This window comes from Balaenoptera musculus, chromosome 3 (genome assembly GCF_009873245.2).
Source record: "Balaenoptera musculus isolate JJ_BM4_2016_0621 chromosome 3, mBalMus1.pri.v3, whole genome shotgun sequence".
NCBI classification, from domain to species: Eukaryota; Metazoa; Chordata; class Mammalia; order Artiodactyla; family Balaenopteridae; genus Balaenoptera; species Balaenoptera musculus.
Window position 1 is genome coordinate 161,391,713 of NC_045787.1, and position 23,782 is coordinate 161,415,494.

Below are 23,782 nucleotides of genomic sequence, written 5' to 3' on the forward strand. Positions count from 1 at the left end.
CCCATCATACTCAGTCAGAGACAATGTGTGAGACAGAGCATTCTACACACACAACTACCCAGACTGTCTATGTGGGAAGAGGTGTTCCTGGGTGGGCAGGGAGGGGTCTGTCCTGGGAAGCAGGAGGCCTGGATCCCAGTCCTGGTCCCTGCTCTGCACCTGGTCCATTGTGACCTTGAGCAAGACCAATCTGCTTTCTGAGCCTTACTTTCCCCAACTGGGAAATGGACAGGGTCATGGTAGATGTGTGACTTTCAGATACAGAGATGGTCAAGCATGATACATCCAGATTCGAAAGCACACCTCACAAGTGCTCATAAAAGTGATCTAGGTGAGCATAGCCATTCACTCAGCTATATACTCAAGCTCACAACCACACACAACACATAGACCAAATCACACTGACACATATAGTTATACACAATCGCCCAGACATACATAAAAATATCTAGTCATATTCTCACAAAGATAACAGCCACATCTACAGAGAAAGCCATCAAAACAGAGTCATGGGGCTTCTCTGGTGGCGCAGTGGTTAAGAATCCGCCTGCCAATGCAGGGGACAGGGTTCGAGCCCTGGTCCGGGAAGATCCCACATGCCGCGGAGCAACTAAGACCGTGCGCCACAACTACTGAGCCTGTGCTCTAGAGCCCGTGAGCCACAACTACTGAGCCTGCGTGCCACAACTACTGAAGCCCACGCGCCTAGAGCCTGTGCTCTGCAACAAGAGAAGCCACCGCAATGAGAGAACCGCGCACCGCAACGAAGAGTAGCCCCCGCTCGCCGCAACTAGAAAAAAGCCCTCACGCAGCAATGAAGACCCAACACAGCCAAAAATAAATAAATAAAATAAAATAAAAATTTAAAAAAAATCAGTAGCCCTGAAAAAATTATAAAAAAAAAGAGTCATGCACACAGTACCACAAAAACACACGATCACACAGAATACCATTACACGAGCTTACAATTAGACAAGAAACCACAAAGAAATTCAGCCACACACAGTCACAGTTACACAGGCACACAACCACCCATAGTCAACAGCCCCAAAACGTCACAGAAACAGTCAGCCCCATTCACATATAGATACACAGTCACTCAGGCTCAATCAACCGCACAGAATCACAAAGCACACGGAATCACACCAAGTCACACAGTCACATGTGGCTAGCAAGCTTCCTGGGACAGACTGGCAGACAGCTTGGGCTGAGATCGCCCACCAGAGCCCACCTCCTCCTCCCACACAGAGTACCCCATTAAAGGAGACCTTGAGGTCTGGTCTTCTGGGTACTAGGACTCATTTTTCTCGTGCCTCAGTTGCCTACTTTAACTCCAGACTCTGCCCTCGCCCCCTACCACCAGGAGTGGGCCGAGCTCCCTCCTAGGGCCAATCAGAGCAGGAATACAGCTGGCCAATCGAGTTGGCGCACTCGCCTTCCGCCCCTTCTCTGTTCCGCCCCTTAAAGGGGTTAAGGTGCCTCGGCTTGGGCGCGCCCGCTTACGCCTGCAAGGCTGCCGTGGCCCCTTTAAAAGGCAGAGCCGTGAAAGAGCGGAGTCCTAGGAAGAACCAATGACAAACCCCATTTGGCCTCTTCCCCGCCCGCCCCCTCCGGAGGTCAAAAGCCTTGGTCAGTAGCACTGTGGCCTGTGCGGTGAGCCCGGGGGCTCCAGGTAAGGACTGGCTATAGAGGCGAAGGGCGCAAAGGGCCAGGGGAGCCAGTCCGCTCAGACGCCTCCATTCCTCCAGGTCGGCCTTGGTTGTTCCGCTCGCCAGCTCGCTGCACACATGGCCCTGAGAGGCGTCTATGGGCGGCTACTGAGCCGTGGACCCAGCCTGCGAGTCCTTCGTTCATGGAGCTCGGCGGCGACGCAGACCGGTCAGTGCCGGACCGGAGGTGGGATGGGGAGGGAGAAACCTGAGGCTCGGGGACTTCCCCGGGGTGATTTTCCCGTCCTGTGTTTGCAGAAAAAGGCGGGAAGACCCAGAGCCGATCAGCCAAGTGTAAGGACCCCTTGTCGCGCCGTACGTCTGCGGCCCTTGTCCAACTGTCTGTCTGTCCCGGATGGGCTCTGTCCCGGAATCCGAGGGCTGCCCAGGCGGGGAGGCAGGGCCGCTGAGGCAGTGAGTTTCCCCGAGAAAGCCCACTTTGTCAGTCCTGTTTGCAGCCCACATTTGTTGGGAGCGAAATGGGGGTTGAGGGATGGGGCTGATGATTCTGGGGGAGGGGAGGGTGTGGTGGTCGGGTGGGTAGGGATGAGCCCCACCTCCTCCAACTCTGCCCAGCCTCGCGGCCCGAGTTTGACTGGAGGGACCCTCTATTGCTGGAGGAGCAGCTGACAGCAGATGAGATCCTCATCAGGGACACCTTCCGCACTTACTGCCAGGAGCGCCTCATGCCCCGCATCCTGCTGGCCAATCGCAACGAAGGTGCCCAGGCAGGCGGGTGGGCACCCTGGAGCTCCCGCTGCCACCTGAACCACACTCTCCACCATTCACACCAGCTATGCCTGCTCTAGCTGGGCCTTAGGGCACCTCTGGCCCTGGGTTGGGGCTCCAGTGGGCCAAGGCTGGGCCTGAAGTTGGGCATCTGTCCCTTTGCAGTTTTTCACCGGGAGATCATCTCAGAGATGGGGGAGCTGGGTGTGCTGGGCCCCACCATCAAAGGTAGGGACAAATTTCTCTCCACACTCTGCAGCCCCAACTCTGTCCTGAAAAGCCCCTTCCTTTCCTTGAGCCTAGTTTCCCAGTCTGTAAAGAGAGGCTGTTAATCCCTCTGTCTGAAGTGGCTGTGGGGATGAAACCCTCAAGTAAGGGCCAGCTTGGTACCCTCTCCTTGGGTGCCCCTATGTAGCTCTGTCTCTTGGGCCCCAGGAGTCACTGATCTCAGCTGGGCAGGGCTTTGTCCCCCATTGCCCTATTTCTCCCCTCCCCCACCCCCCCCGCCCCCACCAGGGTATGGCTGTGCTGGAGTCTCATCTGTGGCCTATGGGCTCCTGGCCCGAGAGCTGGAGCGAGTGGACAGTGGCTACAGGTCAGCGATGAGTGTCCAGTCCTCCCTCGTCATGCACCCTATCTACGCGTACGGCAGCGAGGAGCAGCAACAGAAGTACCTGCCCCGGCTGGGTGAGCAGCTGCCTGTGGAGCCTGGTGGAAGGAAGGCAGTCCCAGTGGTCTGAAACTCAGGGGCAGGGCTATCCCAGGCTGCCTTCTGTCCTCACCCCAAGGATATTACCAGTGGCCACTCAGGCCCCCTGCCAGACCCTGGGCTTCACCCCCACATCTGATTCTCCTAGGTCTCTCTTTTTTTTTTTTTCCTAGGTCTCTCTTAACTCTGCCCCTTCCTCACCACCATCATATCCCCCATGATTTGCTTTCTGTACTCCCCATTCCAGTCCAAAGTTTAAAGTCTTAACTTCCTAACTGGGTCCACAAAACCCCATGTGAGCAGGCCTCTGCTGATCTTTCCACCTCATCTCTGGCCACTTCCTTGATTGCTCCTTCCCAGCCACACTCAGCTACTTGGAATTCTCAGTTGTACCACTAGGCCTTTGCACATCCTGGTCCCTCTACCAGGACTGCTCTTTACACCTTTTCCTGCTTAACTCCTTTTCACTGCCCTTCAAGACAGTTTAGCCCACCCTTTCCTGACTTGTATTGGGCCTCACCCCATCATGGCATTGTGACTATGGCCTGGGTGAGACCTGTCCCCCCACCACCTGGGAGTGCTGTGAGGGCAGGGCTGGATCTGCCTTGGCCTGGCTCAGTGGAGAGGCTGACAATTTTCAGTAGAGGGAATGAATGGGCGAGAGGCAGCCTCGTGACCCTGTCTCATGCCTGCAGCCAAGGGGGAGCTCCTGGGCTGCTTTGGGCTCACAGAGCCTAACCATGGGAGTGACCCCGGCAGCATGGAGACCAGAGCCCACCACAACCCGTCCGGCAGGAGCTACACCCTCAATGGGGCCAAGACCTGGTGAGAGGCCTGGGCGCCTCAGGCAGGTGGGCAAGGGCAGTGGGTGACGGCCAGACACCTCACTGCCTGTCCTGCCTCCAGGATCACCAACTCACCTGTGGCCGACCTGTTTGTAGTGTGGGCTCGGTGTGAAGATAGCTGCATTCGGGGCTTCCTGTTGGAGAAGGGGATGCGGGGCCTCTCGGCCCCCAAGATTGAGGGAAAGTTCTCTCTGCGGGCCTCGGCCACGGGTATGATTATCATGGACGATGTGGAAGTGCCAGAGGAGAATGTGCTGCCCAAGGCGTCTGGTCTGGCGGTAAGCAGCAGCCACCTTGGGAGCTGGCATCAGGTCACCTGCTGGTTCTCTTTTCTTGGGCAGGCACCATGCTAGAGACCCAGCTGGGGAACAGACACACATGGAGTTCACACAGTAGTGATTTGGAGAGGCTCTGCCTGGCTCACTGATGTGCAGAAGCTGCCCCATTTTGGTGACCATCTCACTCATGCTGGCTCTGCCCAGTACATATAGGCCTGAACCAGCTTAATCCTTTGATGCATGTGTATCTTCCTGTCTCCTTACATCAGTCCCTAGGTCTGAGCATCCAGTCCAGACCCTGGGCTGGGTAGAACTGTATGCAAACCAAGAGTGAGCAGGCAGTGAGCAAGACCTTATGTGCATGAGCTTTGGTGTCAGGGCCATGTGTGACTTAAACAGTTGCCCTGAGTCCCCCTTGTTTACACTGACTGCATGTCTTGGGTGTCTGGGGAGGGGGCCTCCCCCTCCTACTTAAAAGTTAGTTCTGCACAGGCTTCTCATCTCCTCTTGGTGGGGCTGAGGCCCCCTCTGAACCCTGCAGGGTCCCTTCGGCTGTCTAAACAATGCCCGCTATGGCATCACCTGGGGTGTGCTTGGAGCTGCTGAGTTCTGTTTGCACACGGCCCGGCAGTACACCCTGGACAGGTGTGTAGGGGCTGCCATGAGAACTCCTGGCGGGGGTGTGGGGGCTTGGGTTCCATCTCTTACCCCCCCACCCCTGGCCCCCACCCACGAGACCTAAGTTCCCTGCTCTGTGAAATGGCTGAGGAAGTCCTTCTGAGCAGTGAGGGGCTTAGTCAACAATAGGGCCAGAGTGAGCTGCATGGGGGCTGAGGCAGCGTGGGAAGGCCCTGGGACAGGACTGGGGAGTAGGGCCCTCCTTGTATTTACCCTGACCCTGACCACATAGGATCCAGTTTGGTGTCCCACTGGCTAAGAACCAACTGATTCAGAAGAAGCTGGCGGACATGCTCACTGAGATCACACTGGGCCTTCATGCCTGCCTGCAGCTCGGCCGCTTGAAGGATCAAGACAAGTAGGGGCTGTGTGTTTGGGGAGGAAGCGGGAGGCAGCTGTGGTGGGAGGACCCAGTGCCCCTTCTGGGCATGGTGGCAGCTGGCCCTGGAGAGGTCCTTCCTGCCTGGTGGCCCTTTGGGACCCATCCCTTCCTGCCTCTCCCTCATTACAAGCTGTGTCTGTTGCTGTGACGGTAACCCTCCTCCCCAGCTGGGTTTGCCCAGGGTGTAGGGATGCCTGGATGCCCAAAGCAGGGTCAATTCTTTATAATCCAATGCTCGTTACACGTCTGTGCTGTTCCCAGGGCCACCCCGGAAATGATCTCCCTGCTGAAGAGGAATAACTGTGGGAAGGCCCTGGACATTGCCCGCCAGGCCCGAGACATGCTGGGAGGGAATGGGATTTCTGATGAGTATCACGTGATCCGGCATGCCATGAACCTGGAGGCCGTGAACACCTATGAAGGTGGGGGCCAGATCCCTGGGGTGGGGTTCACAGTGGCCTCACGTCTGGGGAAGAGGACAGCAGACCCAAGTCCTACTCCCAGCTGTCACCAGTCGGCAGCATGACCTGGGGCAAGTCCCACCCTGTGTCCCTCATCTGGAGTGGCCCACACTGGGACTGTGGAAGTAAACCCTCCCAGTCCTTTCCTCCATTATGCTCCAGGGGAGGGATGTTCCCAAGCCTGCTTACGGCTTCTTCAGGCATTCCCAGAGCGGGGCATTAATGCCCAGCGAGCTCGTGGATGCAAGGGAGTGAGAGTGCAGCCACACACAGGAACCACCACTCCATTTTATGTGGTGTTTGCACCTGACAACTAGTTGTGACTCGCATGGGGCCCAGAACCCCTTGCCTCATGGGAAGACAGACATAGAAAAAGATAATTAAAAAGAAAAGAGATGTGGGGAATTCCCTGGAGGTCCCGTGGTTAGGACTCGGCCTCTTCACTGCGGTGGCCTGGGTTCAAGCCCTGGTTGGGGAACTAAAACCCCACAAGCCGTGGTGCAGCCAAAAAAAAAAAGAAAAGAGGTGTACAATTCCAGTGTGAGTCACACAGAACTGGAGGGAGCTGTAACAGGCACTCAATCTCTTAGGGAGAAAGTGGGACCATGTTAAGCCTTGAGGGAGGTGTAGGAGCTCCCTGGGCAGAGATGGTGAAATAGCGTCCATGTGCTATTCTGGATGGGACATTCCAGAAACAGCAAGAAGGTGGGCTGGGGGTGGGGGTTTCTACAGGCATGACAATGACCCGGAGGACAAGCAGAGGGCACCTTCAGATAGTTTTACGCAGGGGAGGGACAGGGTCAGATTTGCACTTTAGGAAGAAAATAGAATTATTTTGCTCCATAAAAGGGAGGCCATAATCTCTGCCTTCCACCTCTGGAAGCTGAGGAAGAGCAAATGAGAACACTGAGGGCTGTAAAGTATTACTTAGACATGTGGAGGTGGGATGGGATGTGGAGGTGGGATGGGATGTGGAGTGTGGGGCGTGGGGCGGTGGCTCTAGGATGGGGGATCATCTGGGACAGGCAACGAACTGTCTGATGTTTGCTTTCCCGTTCCTCCTGTGGGTGAGAAAGGGCCTGATCCATTTCTGCAGAGCTCATCAGCTCTTTCCACCTCTGTGGGAAGAAAGCATGGCTGGGTTGAAAATCAAACGTTTAATCAACCGTGTGGGGTTGGGGTCGGGTGAATCGGGGAGCACCAAAGCTTGGCCCATGGTGAGGGCTGGACTCGCTGCAGTTTTGGGCCTGGCACAAGGAGCTTTGGGTTGGTTGGTCGGTCGGTTTTTGCCAAGATGCATTACAGAACTCTGAAAAACAATTTTTCTCAGCATGGCCAGAACGGTGGCCTCTGAGCCTTCCCTTGGTGGCTGTCACTAAGGGGGGCTCTCCTGGCAGCTGTCAGCATTCGCTGTCTTTGTGGGTCTGTTCTTCTTCCAAAGTTGTAGCCTGTGGGGAGACATGAAGATTGACTTTAAAGGGAAGTTGTGAGCTGTTAAGACTCCAAACCAACTCTGCATTTATCTTGCCCAGGCACTCATGACATCCATGCTCTGATCCTCGGAAGGGCAATCACAGGGATCCAGGCGTTCACAGCCAGCAAGTGAACCCACTTCACCTGGGAGCCTGGATGGTACCAAACCCCTTCCCAGGGAGATACTGCGCTCTGAGCTTAGCCAGGGAGGTGGCAGATGGAGCCAATTCTTCTGGTGGGAAGTGAGAGACGCTGATTTTTAAATATCAAAATTTCCCTTTTGAAGTCATTCAAATGTGTTCCTTAAAAAGAAGATGGGACTCTCTGTACTGAGTTTCTCAATCCAGTTTTAACTGTGGACGGGAACAGACTCCACTCACCTTGGAACAGAAGCTCCCTTTGACAGGGGAGCAGGGAGAGGGAAGGAGAGTGACATGGAAGCAACTTGTGAGACCCACCTGGTGTCTGACTACGCAGACTACCCCCTCCACACAGCAAGAGTTTACTCTGCGCCCTCTGACCCTCCCATCTTAGGGTAAGTGCCTTATGCTGGACGTTGGAGCAGAGTGAGGGGGAAAGAGAGAATAATAAAGAGTCTGCATGTCTGAGCCCACAGTGTCGGACCACAGTTACTTGTAACCACCCGAGAAGTTACTTCAGTCACAGGGGAAAGGAACATGTGTCGGGGCTGCGAAGCGCGCTGGGACCTGGTGGGGATTTCGGCCGCCCCAGAGTGATCCACGCCTGAGTCTTGGGCTCAGCTGTAATAAATAAACCCAGTTAGGCACTGCCAGGGCTGAGGGCTGAGGGGACTTTGTCCTTTCTGTCACCACAGAGCTGACGCACAGTGTGGGAAATAACGGTCCAGCTTCTCAGTTCGGACTCAACACATTACAGGGGAGCACGGGGCCACAAGTGGGATGGCAAGAGCCCCAGGGCTTTTGCAGTAATAGTGGCCCCTGTGGGGTTTAGGGCCCGGCGGTGCTAATGTCCTCGTTCTCTGTTGACATTTACTTTCATCTTAGCCGCTACAACTCTCGTTCCTCCAGCGGGACCCATGTGAATGTGTGAGTTCAGTCATACCTCAGGCTGGCCGCACAGGTCTTTGTACACGGTCTCCACGGTGTGGCACACTTCTTTGAGCTCTGTTTCCAGGTGACTGATCTTTGCCATTTTTTGGGTGAACTCTTGGAGCTTTTCCTGAATGATCTTGTTGTGGTGATTATAAATCTGATACATCCTCTCCTCTAGCTTCTCTGTTAGGTCTGAAACCTTTGAAAGAATAAGATGTGTTCTTGGAAAGTCAAACAAGAGGCATCACAAGACATTTGTTCTAGCTGGCTCTTTCAGATTTCTGCAATTTATCTTATAAAAGTGGTAAAAACAACTCCTGTGACTGGAGGTGAAATTGCCTGTATGTTAAGTTTTTCTTTTTAAAAAGCAAGGTGCGGGAATTCCCCGGTGGTCCAGTGGTAAAGAATCAGCCTTCCAGTGCAGGGGACGTGGGCTCAATCCCTGGTCGGGGAACTAAGATCCCACATGCTGTGGGGCAACTAAGCCCACGTGCCACAATTATTGAGCTCCCACACCTCAACTAGAGAGCCCGCGTGCCACAGAGCCCACGCACCACAACTACAGAGAGGAAAACCCGCATGCCACAGCTAGAGAGAAGACTGCGCGCCGCAACTAGAGAGAAACCCGAGCAGACCGCGCGCTGTAACGAAAAAGATCCCGCGTGCCTCAGCAAAAATCCCGTGTGCCGCGACTAAGACCCAACGCAGCCAAAAAAAAATAAGGAAAATAAATAAATAAAATAAAATAAATATTAAAAAAAAAACAAGGTGCAAAATTATGTATATAGTATAAGCTCAACCAGGTTAGGAGGAAAGTATATAGAACAGAGACTGGAAGAAAACATGCAACAAAGTGGCTTCTAGGAGGTGGTATCATAAGGGTGTTTTTATATTTTTTTCTGCTATGTTATATTTTTCTCTACTCTCTACATTTTCTATGTACAAGGTAGGTAGAGATGGTGGGGGGCAGGGAAAAAAGTCAGCCTGTCATTGAGAGATGACATGTGGAATCCATAAGCTGTCCAGCTCACAGGACCCATTACGCATTTTGAAGAAGCATTGGCGGCGACAGCCATTAACACCAGACCTGAACATAACATAAGGCTTTGTTAGACATAAGCCCCAGCCATGTCCAGGGACCTCCACTCTCCTGTCACAAATCATTCGACTTCTGGAGGACAAATGGGTGTGACAATGCATGTTATGCCTCAATGCCCTCCTGCCACAGCCATTAGTCCTGGCATGAAGTAAGGGCCTGGGCTGTGGGTGCAGATGAACCTTGGCTTCTTATCCTGATTCTCTCACTTGGGCAAATTATTTCCAAACCTTACTTTTCCCATCTACAAAGTGGGTCCAATCTCTTCTTTGCAGGATAGTTGTAAGGGTGAAATGAGGTACTGCGTGCAAGTTGCCTAGCACCATGCTGGGAACATAACTGTGGTTCATTCCCTCCCCTTTCACTTTTTACATAAAGAACCTCCTCCCCTTTCATTGGGGCTTGGCAGTATGTGGGGGGAAATCCGTCACCTTGATCCTGAGGCTGTCTCTGAAGTTGGTCATGAGGGCATGGTCCTTCTGCCTGCTCTCGTTGATGTTTTCGATCAGCTCCTGGGCCCTCTTCTTCAGGATGTCGATGCTCGAGTCCAGAGAGGAGAAGTAGGGTCCCGACTTCCCTTCCAGCATCATCAGCTGGCGGTTGGCACTGGAGGTGGCCATAGAGGGGCTAGAAACCTGACTTCTGAAAGTATAGGAAACTGAGATCAGCGCCAAACTCTGTTGACAGCGGCTGATCTGAATTAGCTCCGTGGTGGGAGGAGAACCTGTGTTGTGTGTCTCTCGTGGGTGACACTTGTTTATTTCATTCACACATACACCCCCACCCCACCCCTGAGAGGCAGGGATGGCATCCCATCTTATAACTGTGAAAGCAGACCCAGGAGCACAAACAAAATCTGCCCAAGGTTTCAGAACAAGAAGATCTGCCTGACTGCAAAGCCCACAGTCGTTTTATTACACAAACTTGCTGCTTTGAAATGAGCATCAATAATATTAAAAATAGTTTAGATGCTTTCTTAGATGATCTTCCTGTCACCAGCCTGCTGAATCCCTTTCCATCCCTTTCTAAACCTACTTAGTGACGCTCATAGCAGCATGCAGACCACCTGGGGTTAGTGTACTTGCGTGTCTCTGCTCCCATCAGGTAAGGTGGCCTGTTAAGAGGTAGTTATGTTAAAAAATAAAAATTTTAAAAATACCCCTCAAAAGAGTTAGTTATGTTTGTCCCACATTGTACACATGACTATAATTATGCAATTCATTAAATATCGTGTTAGCTAGTGACATGCGAAAAAGGGACAGGTGTCTAATAAAGCTAAATGGAATGACTAAAGATGACCCTAATAAAACAACTATTAAATCAAGTGTGGGGGAGACAGCTATATATTGGGACATATATAATGTAGAACATAAAAATGTAGAAGGATTCTGCATACAGATCGCTTTGTCAAGGCCTGTAAGTTTTTGCTCTGCTATAAAAACACAAAAGTGGAAGTTGTGGGTAATGCATTATGAATGAGGTTTATGCAAAAAAAACAGTTGCAATCTGATCAGCAGACCCATTGGTGTTTTAAATTAAGCTAAAATGTTTAAGGTAAGCTGCTTGTTTTTTTGGCCATTTCTTTGCTTTATCTGCCATGCACCATGCTAAACTACATGCCTCATCTTGCTGCATCCTCACAACCACGCTTTGGGGTCTATTCCCATCATCTTTACCTCATAGCTGAGGGCACAGGCTCAGCGTGGTTGTGTCACTTTCTCAGGATCACCAGCCAGTCTGTGCAGAGCCGGGTGTGGCGCCCAGTTGGCCTGACCCCCAGCCTGTGTCCTGCTTCCCCCAAAGTTCTCAGTTTCCTCCTCGCCCCCTGAGGTGCTTCCAGCTCTGAATGGCTGACTCAGAGGTGCCAACACAGCAGTTCCTCAACACACCAGTTCACACACAACCATAAAGTCAGGCATGACTGCAAGCCAGGCACAGCTACTTAGAAAAACACGTCTTGATTTTTGGATGCTTCCTCCATACAACTATTTTTTTGACTTCTCCCTGACTGCCTGAGCTCTTCATTTTGGCTCAGGATGCAAGCACAGTGAAACGGGTGCATGAGAGCCAGGCTCTCATTGACACAAAAGTCCTCAGGCCTGAGACGCCGGCTGTGTCCTTGTCCTCGTGTATTCCTTACCAGAAGTTTTCTTGCCCCTGGGCCTTTGCATTTGCTCTCTGACTGGGAGACCTAGCCCAGACCATGGCATCTCAAAGCCGCCTATGACCTATGCTTGTCACTGTCCACACCCTTATCTCCCCATTTATCTCTGCATTCCCAGCATCCAGCACATAGTAAGTCCTCCACTGTCTGTTGAATAAGTGAAGGATACTGATCTAGTCCTCCCTCCTCTGGCTTCACACAAAGCATGCAAGTTCATCTGCCTCCAAAGCCAGACACTTGTGTTCAGTGCATTTGTCAAGATGAGAAAGTGTGCCTCTGATCAAGGCAGACATTTTATAGCAAAGCCTTATATCAGCTAGAAAACAACAGACCAACTAAAGTCTCCCTGGGTATTCTTGTTAAAAAACGTTTTGCTGTCCCCGGTACCTACCTCTCATGGGAAGAATAATAAAAGTGCATCAAATAAATGAATGAATGACTAGCAAGGGCTTTCATTACCATCCATGCTTTCATGTCTCCCAAACTTCTGAGCTCCCAGCAAGGTACCTGACTATCCCCAGGCCCATTCCACTTGGCTGTCCCAGAGGCATTTCAAACTCCTCTAAATTTGCACAGCAGGGACGTCCCTGGTGGTCCAGTGGTTAAGACTCCATGCTTCCAGGACTTCCCTGGTGGCACAGTGGTTAAGAATCCGCCTGCCAATGCAGGGGACACGGGTTCGAGCCCTGGTCTGGGAAGATCCCACATGCCACGGAGCAACTAAGCTCATGTGCCACAACTACTGAAGCCCGCGCACCTAGAGCCCGTGCTCCGCAACAAGAGAAGCCACCACAGTGAGAAGCCCACGCACTGTAACGAAGAGTAGCCCCTGCTTGCCACAACTAGAGAAAGCCCGCACGCAGCAATGAAGACCCAATGCAGCCATAAATAAGTAAATAAATAAATAAATTTATTAAAAAAAAAAAATAAAGACTCCATGCTTCCAATGCAGGGGATCCCTGGTCAAGGAACTAAGATCCCACATGCAGGGCAGTGCGGCCAAAAAAAACAACAGCAAAAAAAACTGCACACCAGCCCAATGTTGTCCTCTCTCCTCATTTCATTGAATGACACCAAAAGCCACCTGGTTCCCAAGCCAGAAACTTAGCAGTCAGCCTGGAGCCTGGCTTCTCTCTGTCCTTCTAAATCCTGTCACAAAATCCTTTCATTTCCACCTCCTTAATTTCTCCCAAATCTATCCTCTCCTCCCCACCCAACCATTCACAACCCCACGCCTATCATTCTCATCTGGGCCCTAGTGACCTTATAACCGCAATCTGATGTCCCACTTCTGCTCCACAGCCCACAAGAGCCCCCACCAGCTGCAGGAGCAAGTAAATTCCCTAGCACAGCACACAAGGCTTTCCAGGGCCCTGGCCTGCACTTTCTCTTTTCACCCTCCACTCCCAGCAACTTGAAACCTTCCACAGTTTCACCAAACTCATCAGCCTTTGCCTGAAATGATTTTTCCTTTCTGTCAACTTCACAAGGCAACTTTTGGAGCATCCTTACCTCACCTTTGCTTTCTAATCACAACACTGCCAGTTTGTACACTAGATTCCCCCCAGGCGCCATGCACACTCTGGGCAGGGACTGCATTGCCTTCATTCCAAAGGCATCACAACTATTTGCCGAATACCGAAATGAATGAACTGCTGCTGGAGCCAGAGCCAGATGTAACATTCTTGCTCTTAAGCCACTTTGCACCCAAAGTTGCTTTGTTGTCCCAACAGTATAGGATTCTGAAATTAAAATCGATGATAGAACCAGGTGCTTCTTTTTGTGTAATTGCTCACAACCTGCTTGAGCTGCTAACTGTTCAAAGTTGCTCCTTTTTCAAGCTCAAGGGATAAAGCTGGAACTGGTCTTCGTGGCAGCTACACAAATGGTGAAAAATCAATGGAATTCAGCTCACTCAAATTTCGTTATGGGACAAAGGCCTGCATCAGATGTCTGCAGAGAGCTTCTTGATTTTCCCCAACCTCTCCTTTGGGGATTTATTCCTTTCCATTTCATTTTTCTTAATACTCAGCAGCTGCATATTAATCAGGATGCTAATGAATCATAGGCTTCCCTGGGCCTGCATTCACCAATTAACTTTAATAAACAAAATGCACCGTGTCCTCTCCACTGGCTTCCCTCCATTCCCGGGCCTGCCTCTGTTGCCCAACCCTGGATGGAGGCCAGGGAATGGAAGTCAGCTCAACACAGCAGGCCGCGTGTGCACGGGGTAGGGCAGTGGGGGGTCGGGATGGGGGCTGTGAACACATCCCTCCGCTCATCTATGACGGTCTGTCCTTCTAAGGAGTACCTAACTCGGCTTTGAGGATTAGGACCTAGTTCCCGAGAAGAGCTCAGGCTGGCAGGGGGCCCGGGGAACTGTGGAGGAAATGGGTTTAAGCGAAGAGACCATCTGTTCGCTCCAGGTAAAGCTGTGATTGGCAGGCGTGTGAGCCAGAGCCACCCGCTGGTGGGGCCCTCCCTCCGTGGCCCCTAACGGATATACAAGTAAACAATCGCCAGCCACTTATGACCACCGCAGGCGGCAGTCCCAGGAGGGGAGGCAAGCTAATCAAACATTCAAGGAGGAACACAACAGAATCTTTGGCGCTTGGGCAAAACGATGTTTTGCTGAAGTACAGCCAGGAAGGGGGAAGGTTTGAATCGAGGCTGTGGAGCCCATTCCTTTCACCCTCTGCTCTTCTCGCCCGAGATATGCTCACATTTTAATCATGTCACTGAGAGTCTGCTGCTATTACCAGATCTATTAACTGGTCCTCGCACTGGTTCTAGTTCATCTGCTTCTCAGCCCAAAGCTCTTTTGGAACTCCTCGAAGTCTCTCAGTGATTCGCAGTTGTCTGTGTCTCCTCACCACTTAGACCCCAGTCTAAACATACTATTTGCAGGAAGGTGTTATCAAACTACTTCAGTTATTTCCTTCTTTTTTTTCTGGTCTCCAACTGACTGCACACACCTGGAAACCATTCCGCCCTGCGGTCTGGTTTACAACTGAGGAATCTGGGAGGCAAGAGGAAGCTGGCTTTGTGCGTGCAGTCCTCAGGCGCCCTGTCCTGAGCCTCGTTCTATCCCCAGGTGAGCTCCTTCACTGAAGCAGCACCATCTCCAGCCCCTGGACCACCCGCCCCCCCGCACCTTGAATTCTGCGTCAGAAAGTCCAACCCCTATCTTGGATGCATTCATGTGTACGTCTCTGGTCACCTCAGACTCAACAAAGGCAAAATATAACTTGTGCTTCTGCCAGCTGGAAACTGCCCCAAGCCAGAAAGCGGGGAGCAGTAGTGGCAGGGGAAGCCTTGATTTGTAGTGTCTGCCAATTTCCATGGTGCAGAGACTCCCACTATAGCCACTTTCAAGCTACTAACAAGAAGTTGCTAAATGCCAGGTCGGGAAGAGATGTGTAGAACTGGCTCTTGCGGGCACACCGCAGCTGGGAGACGTCCTCAGCTCATTCCCTTCCTCATGCCTCACTAAACGACCCCCCTCATCTTCTCTCCATCTGCCCTGCTAGATGCCACCCCTGAAGAAGCCTCCCACCTATCTCCCAGGTCCACTCATGCCCCCTCCCACCCATTCTTCACAGAGCAGCCGGTGTCTTTTTATAACAGGAACCTGAGCATGTTACTTCTATGACCCAGCCATTCCCCACCTAGGTATCTACCCAAGAGAAATGAAAACTTGTACACGGGTGTTCATAGCAGCATTACTCACAAGAGCCAAAGAGCAGAAACAACCCAAATTTCCATCAGCTGACTAATGGATAAACAAAACGTGGTACATCCATAATATAGAATATTATTCAGCCACACAGAGGAATGAAGTTCTGATACATGTTACAACAACATGGATGAACCCTGAAGACATTATGCTCAGTGAAAGAAGCCAGTCACAAAGGACCACATAATTGTATGATTCTACTTCTATAAAATATCCAGCAGAGGCAAATCTGTAGAGACAGAAAGTAGAGTTGTGGTTGCCAGGGACTGGGAAGGACACAGGGACTGGGAGGTGATGGTTAATGGGTCAAAGGATTATTTCAGGGCAATGAAAATGTTAAAAAGCTGACTGTGGTAATGGTTGCAGAGCTCTGTGAATGTACTAAAAACAATTGAATTGTACATTTTAAGTAAGTGAAGTGTGTGGTATACGAATTATATCTCAGTAAAGCTGTTACCAAAAAAACAAAAATTATTAGGATCAAGTCCACAGCCGACAAAACGCCCTGTGACCTAGCCTGTGCTGAGTCCCCCTCTGGCACTCACTCCCCTGCCCACAAGGGAAACATTTTCCTACTACCTGACCTCCTCCGTGTCAGTACTTGTTCAGTATATGCCTTTCCTGTCAGATGGAAGCACTTGGGAGTGTATGAGCATGTCTGTCAGCGTACCCGGGCTGTCACTGCTGCCAATCACAAGGCCTGACATGCTGGCCTTCCCACTGTTTTGTGAACATACCAGGCCTGCTCCTGCCTCAGGGACTTGGTACTTGCAGCTCCCTCTGCCCGGAATGTTTGGGGTCCTGGGCGCCTCCTGGCTGGCTCCTCCTCACATGACCTCCTTAGAGATCTCCAGCTACTCTAAACTCCCTGCCACTCTAGTTGCTCCTTCTCTGTTTTGTTTCTTCACAGCACTTGCCACCAAGTGAAATCACATTTAAAAAAAAATTATCTACCTTTTAGAAAGGCAGCTTGGCAATAGACCCAGGATAGCCAACACAATATTAAAGAAGAATGAAGTTGGAAGACTGATGCTACTTGATTTCAAGACTTACTATAGGGGCTTCCCTGGTGGCGCAGTGGTTGAGAATCTGCCTGCCAATGCAGGGGACACGGGTTCGAGCCCTAGTCCGGGAAGATCCCACGTGCCGCGGAGCAACTAGGCCCGTGAGCCACAACTACTGAGCCTGCGCGTCTGGAGCCTGTGCTCCGCGACAAGAGAGGCCGCGATAGTGAGAGGCCCGCGCACCGCGATGAAGAGTGGCCCCTGCTCGCCGCAACTAGAGAAAGCCCTCGCACAGAAACGACGACCCAACACAGCCATAAATAAATAAATAAATAAATAAAATTAAAAAAAAAAAAAAAAAAAGACTTACTATAAAGCTGCAGCGATCCAGATAGTGTGGTACCGGTGAAAGAATAGAAAATAGGTCAATGGAACAGAAATAGACCCACACATATATAGTCCACTTATCTTTGACAAAGGAACAAAGAAAATTCAGTGGAGAGAGTCTTTTCAACAAATGGTGTTGGAACAACTGGACATCCACATGCAAAAAAAGTGAAGTTGGACACAGACCTTGCACCTTTCACAAAATTTTTCTCAAAATAGATATCATAGCCCTAAACTAAAACACAAAACTATAAAACTCCTAGAAGATATCATAGGAGAAAATCTAGATGGCTGTGGGTTTGGTGGTGACTTCTTAGATACAATATCAAAAGAAAAAATTGGTTAGTTGGACTTCATTAAAATTTAAGGGCTTCCCTGATGGCGCAGTGGTTGAGAATCTGCCTGCCAATGCAGGGGACATGGGTTCGAGCCCTGGTCCAGGAAGACCCCACATGCCGCGGAGCAACTGGGCCCATGAGCCACAATTACTGAGCCTGTGCGTCTGGAGCCTGTGCTCCGCAACAAGAGAGGCCGCGATAGTGAGAGGCCCGCGCACCGCGGTGAAGAGTGGCCCCCGCTTGCCGCAACTAGAGAAAGCCCTCGCACAGAAACGAAGACCCAACACAGCCATAAATAAATAAATAAATAAATTTAAATAAATAAATAAATAAATAAATATTAAAAAAAATTTTAAAACTTCTACTCTGCAAAAGACACCATTAAGAGAATGAAAAAACAAGTCGCAGATTGGGGGCAAATCTTTACAAAACACAAATCAGATAAAGGACTGACACCCAAAATATACAAAAAACTCTTGAAACTCAGCAATAAGAAAACAAAAAATCCAATTTAAAAATAAGCAAAAGATCTGAACAGATACCTCACCAAAAAAGATATACAGATGTCAAACAAGCATATGAAAAGATGTTCAACTTCATACTTTGTAAAGAAGTTGCAAATCAACACAACGATACCACTACTGCCTGTTAGAATGGGGAAAATCCAAGACACTGACAACACAAAATGCTGGTGAGGATGTGGAGAAACAGGAACTCTCATTCATTGAAGACAGGAATGTAAAATGGTTCAGCCACTATGGAAGACATTTTGGTAGTTTCTTACAAAACTAAAAATACTCTTACCATATGATCTAACAATTGTGCTCCTTGGTATTTACCCAAAGGAGCTGAAAATTTACATCCACACAAAACCTGCATATGAATGTTTATAGCAACTTTATTCATAATTCCAAAACTTGGAAGCAACCAAGATGTCCTTCAATAGGTGAGTAGATAAATAAACTGGGGTACATTGTGTAAATTACTAAGTGCGTATTACTAAGTGAAAGAAAGTCAGCTCCAAGAGAGCAGGAATTCTGATTTGTTCACTATTGCATCCCCAGCATCTAAAACAGTGTTTGGGTAAAGAAGACCCTTGATAAATACTTGGTGAATAAATGTACAAGACAAAAATGTCTTTTTAAAGTCATCCATGACACTCCTCTTTCTCTCACTCCAACATCGAATCTCCTAGCAGTTTATGTTAGTTCTATCTTCTTAAATCTACCCAGAATCTGACCACTTCTCATCACCTACATGGATCCACCCTGGGTCAAGTTAGGGTCATCTTGCACATAAATTATTCCAACTGCCTCATCACTGGCCTCCCTGCTTCCAATCCTGCCCTCAATAATCTATTCTCTACACAGCAGCTAGAGGGAGCCTTTTAGTCCAGAGGACTACAAACTTCTATAAAGGGCCAGATAGGAAGTCTTCTGCTTTGCGGGCCATATGGTCTCAGGTGCAACAATTCACCTCTGCAGAAGCAACCCTGTTCTAATAAAACTTTATTAACAATAGTCCTCACCCTGCTGTAGTCACTTCCTGTCACTCCTCTATTCCAAATCTTTTCATGGGTAATTATCATCCAAAGTCCCATCACCTGTCTGACTGTATCTCTTACTATCTCCCTCTTACTCATGCTGCTCCAGCACAGTCCTCCCTCCGGGCCTTTGCAGCTGCTGTGTCTCTGCCTGGAGTGTAGTCCTCCTTACCCTCATGGTTCACTTGTCACCTCCTCCGTGAAGCCTTCCCTGACCCTCTGATCTAAACTGGCCACCTGGACCACCTAGAGGGGTGGGATAGGGAGGGTGGGAGGGAGACGCAAGAGGGAGGAGATATGGGGATATATGTATATGTATTGCTGATTCACTTTGTTATACAGCAGAAACTAACACACCATTGTAAAGCAATTATACTCCAATCAAGATGTTAAAAAAAAAAAAAAAAAGAGCAGCTTCTAAGATCACTAGAGTCTGGTGGGTCTAGGAACATGAGCCCTGTTGGTTTTCAGAGTTAGATATTTGGGGAGCTTATCTCTCCAGTGTATGTCTTAAAAGTTGAAATGCCTGAGGAGTGGGTTTGAACCCTTCAGTCCTCAGGGAGAGGTTCCAGGGTTTGAGTTCCCTCCTGCTTGTGGGACATTGCACTGGGGGTGGGGCACATGGTGAGATTGTTTCCTAGCCTTTCCTACCCACTTTGATGTGATTTTCTTCTCATTTGCCTAATGTGTAGTTATTACTCAGCCAGCCTTTAGGTTTTTATAAGAGGAAGTTGTTCCATGTGTAGCTGTAGACTGTTGGGAGGAGGGGAGTTCACAGGCATCATAGGGGGTTGGCCAAAAAGTTCGTTCGGGTTTTTCTGACCATTTTATGGAACACTCGAACAAACTTTTTGGCCAACCCAATACATAGCTGTCTTGAACAGGAACTGCTATATGATGTTCTTAAGCAATTTTTTCTTCATTTTCAAATGAACTCCAGGTATCTCAGGGCCTCTTCAAAGCAATACTTGGCTGGATTAATTTAGATTGGCTAATGCATATATATAAAAGTTGTTTTGTAGTTGTTAAAAGCTTATTTTATAATTTAGACTTAGCTGATTTAGACTGGCTTTGCATCAGAATGAACAAAATGTATTTTATCAACTTAAAAATAAATAAATAAATAAACTGGCCACCTGTCACTCTCTCCCTATTTTTTCCCCCAGAGCACTGAGCATCCCCTGACTACTGCATATTCCCCAGTTTACAGACATTCCCCTAGAATGTCACCTCACTGCTGTGTCCCCAGCACTTCCATCCCAGGCACATGGGAGATGCTGGACGAGTATGTGCAACAAATGCGACAAGAGCAGACACTGGTAGGGTCTTGTGGAAGAAAAGGGTGAATGAGAGGGACTCAGGGGTCTGTTTGGACTCGATGGGCCGGGTTCTTCCTCACCTAGCTGACCCTCGACCAGCCTCCTCTTCGCGGCTCTCCTCGCCTTGCTGCTGCTCCTGGCTCTCCCCCAACAGCTGTGGCTCCTGGTCCTTGCACTCTACCTGGGGCATGTCCACCTGTGAGCACGGCCAGCGCTTGAGAGGTCGAAGGAGAGCGAGAAGTGGTCAGATCCCCCTCCTCCCGCCCCTTCAACCCTGGGCACCCCTGTCTGCCGCTGCGGAATGTTGGGGACCCGCAGAAGAGACGGGGGGTGCTGGGACGGGCACCACGAGGACCGCGGGGATCCTGTGCCTGGAGCACAGGAGGACTGAGGTGGGGAGACCTGGAGGGGGCGGGGTGAGGACAGGTGTTCCGGATGGGGTGCTGGGGAGCCTGGGCTAATTGGTGTGCGAGTCGGCTCAAGGCCTTCAAGGAGGGAAAAGAGGTAGCAGAAAAAGAAGAAAAACGGGTGAGGCGCGTGGATGTCTGAGTCTGTCTCTACCCTACTCCTGCCACTCGCCATGCGTGGAAGTCGGTCTGGCCTGGGCTGTCGGCGCGTCAGTCACACAATCAGTCGGTTAGTCAGGGCCCGGTAGGTCAGTCAGGAAATCGGAGCCCAGCCGGGCGAGGAGGGGCCGCGATGGCAGGAGACAAGCGGCAGGGCTCGGGTTCGTCGGGGAAGCCCAAGATCGCTGCCATTCCCTGCCCGTCCGCCTACCGCCCGCGCGAAGGAAACAAGCGCAGCTTACTCCCTGCCGCTCCATTCCGTCTTTTCCCGCCTTCTTGTTCGCGCCCTCTGCGCACGCGCTGCCCCGCCCCCGGAATGCCCCGCCCCCAAGATGGGCCGCGGTGCGCACTCCTGGCCCCGCCTCCTTCTGGGAACTTGCGCGCGCAGTGGGGCGGGGACAGCCGTTAAGTGGCGGTTGGGCTGTCTAGGGGCTGCGCGCGCAGCCGGCACCGCCGGGAGGAGCCTGTGGTCTCTGAGCGCGCGTGTACGCATGTGTGAAGTTCCAGGGCCCAAGGTCAGTAGGGGAATCCTGAGAACCCTCCGTTCATTCCTTACGTTTCCGTTCATCTGCTCTGCCCGGAGAAGTCTTTCCAATAAAAAATTCTGACCTTTGCTGTCCCTTGATTACGACCTATTGCCCTCAGTGAAAAAGTTTATGCAGTTACCACCTTGAATCAGAGTTACCTGCGCTCCAAAACCAGAAGCTCCTTGAAAGCGTGGGGGCCTGGCCCTTAAGAGTTGGGCCCATACCCCTTAATAATAATAGTAGTAATAACAATAATGAATTAATAGTGACAACAGTAATAGTAATTGGCACACAAGGAGCCACAGACTGGGAGAAAATATTTAACAACTCGTATCCAGTATCTACAAAGACCTCTTGTAACTCAGTGAGACAGAAAAAACCCAGTTTAAAAATGGGCAAAGGGCTTCCCTGGTGGCGCAGTGGTTGAGAATCTGCCTGCCAATGCAGGGAACACGGGTTCGAGCCCTGGTCTGGGAAGATCCCACATGCCGCGGAGCAACTGGGCCCGTGAGCCACAACTACCGAGCCTGCGCGTCTGGAGCCTGTGCTCCGCAACAAGAGAGGCCGCGACAGTGAGAGGCCCGCGCACCGCGATGAAGAGTGGCCCCCGCTCGCCACAACTAGAGAAAGCCCGTGCGCAGCAACGAAGACCCAACACAGCCATAAATTAATTAATTAATTAAAAATTTAAAAAAAAATTCAATGTTGTAATTCTTAAATTTCTAATTAAAAAAAAAAAAAAAGGGCAAAGGATTTGAAACGGTTGGGCAAAGGCCCTGAGGTCTGAGCAAGCTCAGTGCCTCTGAGGAGTAGCCAGGCCTGGTGGGGCGAGCAGGGCTTGGGGGAAGCAGTTGGTGAAGGATGAAGGGTTGGGACTTGGTCCCAACTGACTGGGAAGGAGGTGGAGCTCCTCGTTGGGACACCTGTCACCGTGTTCATGAAAGGGAGACAGTGGGAATCTGCTCACATTGCTCGGCCCTTCTGTGCAGGGCTCTGTCCCTGGCCACACACTAGAGCACGCACCTTCACACCTACGTTCTGGAGAACTGGGTTTCAATCTGGGCTCCTACCAATGGGGGTGATCATTAAACTGCCACTCACTCTCAAAACCCATCTTGGTCTAGTAGCAAGGCGATAAAATCTAAAACATGAGACTATCATAAGGGTTTCAGGGATAAACATTTGGAACACATTAAGAGTTTAATAAACAGTGGCTAACAGTATCTTGTGGCAAAGCTACAAGTCAAACGAGATGCATCTTCCTGCAGCATCAGATTTGAAGATTTGAGTATTATCTACTGGGAAAAATCTCAGACTTGCTTTTAAGCATGCATACACAAACACACGGCACCAAACCAAAACAAAGGCAACACAGAAGATGCAGGATGATTTTTATGGTGCATGGTCTGTGTAACATTTGAAAACATGCAAATTGAAACCATGTCTTGTTAAAGTGACAGACGTAAGTAGCAACAGTTTAAAAGCACATGAGAATGATAAATACCAAATTCAGGAGGCGGCAACCTTAGTGGGCTGGGGGCAAAAGAAACTAGGACAAGCTCATAGGGTCTTCAAACCATTAGTCGCACAGATCTGAAAAGTGAAAGATCCAAAGCAAATATAATCTATGTTCAGATTCAAATGAACTAGGGGTGGATTCTTGGGTGTTTGCTGTATTATGCTTATCTTATATATGCTTCACCGTCATCAGCCTTTACTTTTTACATGGCTTCTTCCCCTCCCTCCGTTTCTTTATCTGTTCATCCTGTCTCTCATGCCTCCCCAGGTCCCTCCCCACCCCCACCCCACGTCAGCTCCTGAAGGCAGGGACCTGAGCCAGCTTTGCCCACTGCTGTGTCTTCAGCTCATGAACGCTGCTGGCACTTGAGATGCACGTTTCAAACTATTACATTTAGATCAGATAGACAACAAGGTCCTAATGTATAGCACAGGAAGCTATATTGAATATCCTGTGATAAACCACAGTGGAAAAGAATTTTGAAAAAGAATGTCTGTATGTGTATAACTGGGTCACTTTGCTGTACAGCAGAGATTGGCACAGCATTGCAAATCAACCATACCTCAATAAAAAAAACCTAAAAAAAAAAGGTGTATATTTATTGAACGAAGGAATATTTTTCTGTATTCCTGGATTATTTAATTTGAAATAAATAAACAAAAGATTTGAGTGAGGAGCCCTTGGAAGATTGGTGCCCCCAGGCCCTGGGACCAGCAAAACCCATGGCCTCAGCTGACTGCCGACTGCCCTGGGTATAAAAGTGGCCTCATGGTTACATAAAAAATTGTCTGTGTTTCCAAAAGCGTGCTGCCCCTGAAGATCTGGGCTGAGCAACGTGGTGACTGGGATTGGCTTTAAAATATTCCCATAGAAACAGGTGTGAGATCCTGCTCACTGTTCAGTGTGAGTGGTGGGTTCCTGGAGCTTTATGCTACTCATTCATCTCTATTCTGGGCTCATTTGAAATCCTTGAGAGTTTTTTTTTTTTTTTTAAGAGTAGTTTTTTAGGGGGAGGAGAAAGGGATGAATGTGTGGAGCACAGAGGACTTTCAGAGCAGTGAAAATACTCTCTATGATGCCATAATAATGAATGAATACATGTCATCATACGTTTGTCCAAACCTACATACAACACAGGGAATCAACTGTAATGTAAACTATGGACTTTGGGTCATTATGATGTGTCAAGGCAGGGGGTTTATAGGAAATCTCTTTACCTTCCACTCAATTTTGCTATGAAACTAAA

The 23,782-nt window shown here is 50.0% G+C and overlaps 2 protein-coding genes across 4 annotated transcripts; one reads left to right on the forward strand and one right to left on the reverse strand.

Annotated features, from left to right (window-relative positions):
• The first annotated feature begins 1,590 nt into the window (after positions 1–1,590).
• On the forward strand, positions 1,591–7,872 carry GCDH (glutaryl-CoA dehydrogenase). The gene is made up of 12 exons (XM_036846021.1): positions 1,591–1,672; positions 1,749–1,878; positions 1,968–2,003; positions 2,286–2,429; positions 2,604–2,666; positions 2,955–3,125; positions 3,843–3,972; positions 4,054–4,270; positions 4,812–4,915; positions 5,181–5,306; positions 5,592–5,752; positions 7,324–7,872. Exons 2-12 carry the CDS (start codon positions 1,788–1,790, stop codon positions 7,395–7,397), a joined length of 1,317 nt encoding a protein of 438 aa, XP_036701916.1. The 5' UTR covers positions 1,591–1,672; positions 1,749–1,787; the 3' UTR covers positions 7,398–7,872.
• SYCE2 (synaptonemal complex central element protein 2) lies at positions 6,930–20,778 on the reverse strand. 3 transcript variants are annotated; one of them, XM_036846025.1, is made up of 5 exons: positions 20,733–20,778; positions 20,005–20,120; positions 9,865–10,075; positions 8,348–8,536; positions 6,930–7,239 (listed from the first exon to the last, which is right to left on the reverse strand). In XM_036846025.1, exons 1-5 carry the CDS (start codon positions 20,745–20,747, stop codon positions 7,192–7,194), a joined length of 579 nt encoding a protein of 192 aa, XP_036701920.1. In that variant the 5' UTR covers positions 20,748–20,778; the 3' UTR covers positions 6,930–7,191. The 3 variants fall into 3 exon arrangements, with proteins under 3 accessions (XP_036701920.1, XP_036701919.1, XP_036701918.1); XM_036846024.1 differs by having other exon boundaries at positions 9,865–10,072; positions 20,005–20,138; positions 20,733–20,776; XM_036846023.1 differs by having other exon boundaries at positions 20,005–20,138; positions 20,733–20,776.
• Positions 20,779–23,782: the final 3,004 nt, after the last annotated feature.